The sequence below is a fragment of the Morone saxatilis genome, unplaced genomic scaffold (genome assembly GCF_004916995.1).
Source record: "Morone saxatilis isolate NCDOM2014 unplaced genomic scaffold, NCSU_SB_2.0 Contig12, whole genome shotgun sequence".
NCBI classification, from domain to species: domain Eukaryota; kingdom Metazoa; phylum Chordata; class Actinopteri; family Moronidae; genus Morone; species Morone saxatilis.
Window position 1 is genome coordinate 2496749 of NW_023339674.1, and position 4953 is coordinate 2501701.

The window sequence follows — 4953 nt, forward strand, 5'->3', positions numbered from 1 at the left end:
CGGAAATGTCTCCGATACTGCCGAAAATGCTGGCATCGGTATCGGCGAGTACTGGAGTCCAGGCACCGATCCGATACCACGTAATTTATTAGTCCGAAACAGGACCCTGCTACTTCCCAGCTCGCCGTTCGCCATATTTTCCCCCCAAGATAGTGGAATCAGGGCCCGCCTTCCTTTGATTCTAACAAAGGGTTTAACCTGAGGCCATACAACAATGATAGAAAGCATACAGGATTAATAGTATACACTTGTTTGTTCTAGTACTTGGAGAACTACAAACCTTAGGATTCAGGACAATAAAATTATCTGTAAAAGTTTAAGAAAGGCGTCAGGAAACATGTTCAGTGACCTCCACGTGTGTCCTCTTCTCCTCCAACCAGACTACCGCCTGCACGTGTCTATATATTTCCGGGACAATGTGATAAGGGAGGTGACCACATCCAGTCTGGAGGGGTGCCACATCATGCCGTGCCCCCCAGAGGAGAAGCACTACCTGCAGCCTGGGAGTCCTGAGGTGATCCCACTGCCTATGGACGGTCTCAGGAGGCCAGAAGAGTGTCCCCCGAGTCCCCCGTCCGCCTTGGACAGGGGAGTGTTATTGTGGATGGGCCCAGATGGACTCTACGCTCGGAGGCTGTGTCAGAGCAGAGTGTACTGGCAGGGAGGACTGGCCCAGTATGGAGACAAGCTCAACAAACTGGAGAGAGAGGTCAACTGTAAACTCCTCCACACACAGGACTACCTGACAGGTGAGACAGCAGGAAAATGACAGCAGGAAATGACTGCAACTTTTCATATAAGTTTTCTACAAAATTAAAGCGTGTTGCACAACTCCTCTCCAGCACAGAAAGCATGGTGCACTGTGGTGCGATGTATTCAAATTTTGAACTTACATTGAAGCTTGCACAAAGTCGGAAATAAATTAGTTTTCTATCAATTAAGTTACTAAATTTAAATCAGGAATTAACTGATTAAATAAGTTAATAACCAAATCTACCAAAACACCAACTTATTACTCCACTCATTATTTCAGCACTAAACAAGAAGCTGCAGCTTGAGAAAGGGGTAAAATACTTTTTATAGTTCAGCAGACTGCTATCTTTTCATCCACATGGTTTATGATTCTGGAAATACCTTCAGAGTGCTATTAATCAACCTTCTGGGTTTTTCAGACTTTACCGTCTAGCTGTTTTTCAGAAAAGGGGGTGCTTAGCTCTGTGACTGGAATGTAATACATAAGAGAAAAACTGGGGCTAAATTTACAATAATTCAGCTGCAGATTTGAATGAAAGTAGAGGTTTGTCCATCTGTCTGAACTGTCTTTGAGGAAAAGTACAGCTCATTTACTGTAAACCACTCTGGAGAAATACTTAAGAACAAAACTTAAGACAAATAAACCCCCTAAAAAGTCAAAATCACCTAATACTTGAGCCAGACAAACTTCTTTAAGTAGTATTTCATGATGAGGTAACAATCACATGACTTCTTCACAGTCACATCATCCCCGCCCACATGCTAACACAGCACCAGCTGTGTAAAAGGCTGACAGCTAATTGTATTTGCATACATAGTGTGACCAGGACTTTCCATTCGAATCACCCCAAAGGTCATGCCACTTCAAGTGAAATTCTTCTGAATTCATTTGAATCTGTACAAGTTCACATTTATTTGCAATGTCAAAGCTAACAATTACTTGGTCTTGTCTCCTCCCTGGCTATCAGAGATCCAGAGTTACGGGCTCCATGGTCGGCCGCTGCCACGTTTACAGATCCTGCTGCACTTTGGAGACGAGTGTCTGGACCCGCAGAGACAGAGACGGACCCTCACTGCCCAGGTGATTGTCCATACTGTAATGCTAGAAAGCACTGTTTAATTAGCCCTTCCTCATATCTTCTCACTGTACTTTAAACATTATATTTACTGGGTTAAAAGTTAAGCCTGGAAAGTTTACAGTGTGGTTTGAAAAGTGAAAAATAGGACTTGAAAGTTAAAACCCAACATTTGAAAGTCTGTAAGAACTTCTTCCAAGTCATAAAGTTTCATAACTAACTAAATTCAGTTTCAGACTGCACACCTTTGTGACTTAAAGTGAAAACAAGGATTATCAGGCTAATTTAACACTATAGCTAAGTTAATTGGATGATGGGTCTGACACTGAAACCCAGAATAAAAAGAAACAACCAAACCCAAAGAGCGGAGGTTGAACTGATTGGCTGTGCCTCTCTCAGTTGATGAAATAGGCAGATTAGAGTTTAAAGAATTAATTGATTAATTGAGAAGTGAAAATACCAAACATTCCCTTAGTCCGGCCTCTCTGCTTTTCTTTGTCTCATGTTCGTAAACTGAATATTTCTAGGTTTTGGAACAATTTGATGTCATCATCTTTGGGCTTTAAACTGTGATGGGCACTTTTCACTGTTTTGCTAAATTATGAAGCCTAAAAAACTTACAACGTAATCAAGATTAGAATTGGAAGACTTAATAATTGATCAATGAAAATAGTAACAAGCTGCCGCCCCAATTCCGATTTAAGAGTTATTATATCTGCAAATCAACATACAGCAAACACATTTCTGTGGAAAGTTTCTGCTATTTTCTAGCAACATCCCCATTCCTGATCAAAGTTCAGATCGATTGGGTGTTTTTCCAAAACAGCCGCTAATAAGCTCAACAGCAGAGCCCCGTGAGTCAATCTGAGATGTGGACAGTTATTCAGAGGCCTGAACTGCTATCCATGCTGTTCCATTAGCACCATCTCAGTTTGTTAGAGCTGAAAGAGCAGATCTTAAACACTGAAACAAGCGTGTTGAATCTCGCCTGCGATAACAGGTACCAGCTATCGTGTGACCAAAGCTCCATGCAGCCTGAAACCTGAATTTAAAGTTATGAAACAGCACAATCAATGAGAACAAAGCAGCTCTTACAGACTTTCAGGTGTTATTTTTAGACTTTCAAATCCTATTTCTCATTTTTCAAACCATAGTTCAAGCTCTTAAAACTTCCATTTTAGTCTTTCAAATAATACCTTTGATCATTTGATTCTGATTTAAGCTCATAGAAACTATCTTCAGTGGAAACAGTTTGAAGCCTTTTCACTAACTAGTCTGACCGTCCGTGTTTCAGGTGGAGCCGATGTTTGCCAGGCAGCTCCTGTACTACGCCCAGGGGATGAGCAGCCACTTCTACCGCGGCTTTGAGCACCCGGGAGTCCCGGACCACATAAACACCTCGGAGGACTACCAGAGGGCCATCACACATCACCACAGCAGCAGCCTGCAGGAGTGATCTCAGGAGGTTCAAGTGACTGTTGAAAACTTCAAGATGCAAAGATGAACTTTAACACAAGAGGCCAGAAAACTCTGAAACAAGAGGACAGTATTATACATAATGGACATTTAGTGACATCCCCTGAAGGGAGTGTATAGTTGGAACCAAAGTTGCAGTATTATTTTCTTTCCTTACTGTATTTTTAGGGCACCACGATTCTTTTTCTATGCAAGACAAACTGACAGCCTAAGTGATTGTACTGTAGAAAACTGTGCAGTGAATTTTAGTGCCTCAAGGGGATAGTTTGACATTTTGGGAAATACGCTTATTCACTTTCTTGCCAAGAGTTAGATGAGCAGATCGCTCAAGTCTGTACTGTAAATATGAAGCCGGAGCCAGCAGGCGGTTAGCTTAGCTTAGCACAAAGACTGAAGACAGGGGGAAACAGCTAGCCTGGCTCTGTCCAAAGGTCACATTTTAGCAGCTTATGTTGTTGTTGCAACAGCCAGTAACTTCCTGGAGCCCCTGTTGGTTAGCCCGGTATATAACAACGACATATAACATGTGATCTTTAAAAGGGAGCCGGGCTGTTAGCTTAGCAGTCTTTATGCTAAGCTAGAGCGTTATAGATTTAGTCATTTAACTCTTCTTCTAAATAATTTTGTTGCTAGGAGACACTATCACCACCATTTAATAAATTATGAATGAGGTTTTGTGCCTGGCTGTGCACAGTATGTGTGAGGGATCTCAGGGAGCAGATTTTAGATACGCTTTTTTAACTCAATTTTGTGTCAAATATTTCAGTTTTATGATGTATTTTTTACATTTAAGTGTCATAAATCAAATCTGAGAATCTGTTTTTTTCCGTCTTGAATGAGCACATTTCTGTTCTTAAAAAACAATAAATGGCTTAAATTGTAAGAGTGACGACCTCTGTTCATAACTGTGCAAGCTCTTCGGGTGCATGTCTGAACAGGAAGTGTTGTTCAGATGCAGGATGAGGCTGGTTAATCAAACACTTCATTATCACAAACAGTGTGATGACATCACGAGGGGAGGAGAGAGAGGAAGAGGTCGGCCACGCTTTCCACGCTGCACCGGAGAGAAAGCCTTCCTGGTTTCTACTCGTAGATTAGAGTCTGTTTCCACTTCCATGGAAAACAGTCACAAAACCCACAAATACATTTGTCACCGGTGTGAAATAATTTACAAGAAGAGCAAGGAAGATATCATCACTTGATAAGGTTGCTTATGAAAAACATTTGAATCGTTTTACTTTGAAAACCACTGCCTAATGACGCCTTCAGCAGGCAGAGCTTCAGAGTTTAATGCAACTCCCAGCATAGGCTTTATAAACAGTACAGTACCAGGGCTGCAACTAATGATTATTGTCATCATCCATTAATGTTTTAACGTTTTAATGTTTAATTAGATTAATTATTAAATCCATAAAATGTAATAAAATAGAAAAAAAAAAAAACCTTCAAACTGCTTGTTTTTCTCCAAAAACTTAAAAAAGATATCAGATATTTTACGATATAAAGCACAGAAAAGCAGCAAATCCTCACATTTTAAAGGTCCAGTGTGTAGGATTTAGTGGCATCTGGTGTAGTTGCACACAATAACACCCGTGCCTCACCCTCCCATTCTAAACGTGTAGAGTCAGTGTTTGGTTTGTTTGTTCTG

The 4953-nt window shown here is 41.0% G+C and overlaps 1 protein-coding gene across 2 annotated transcripts in view; it reads left to right on the forward strand.

The window, feature by feature from the left end:
- irf4l (interferon regulatory factor 4 like) overlaps positions 1-4179 on the forward strand; it is a 7988-nt gene extending 3809 nt beyond the window's left edge. For both annotated transcript variants that reach the window (XM_035653380.1, XM_035653381.1), the window contains 3 exons: positions 381-749; positions 1722-1834; positions 3124-4179. In XM_035653380.1, coding sequence (XP_035509273.1) covers positions 381-749; positions 1722-1834; positions 3124-3285 — 644 coding nt within the window. In that variant the 3' untranslated portion in view covers positions 3286-4179. The remainder of the gene's footprint in view (positions 1-380; positions 750-1721; positions 1835-3123) is intronic.
- Positions 4180-4953: the final 774 nt, after the last annotated feature.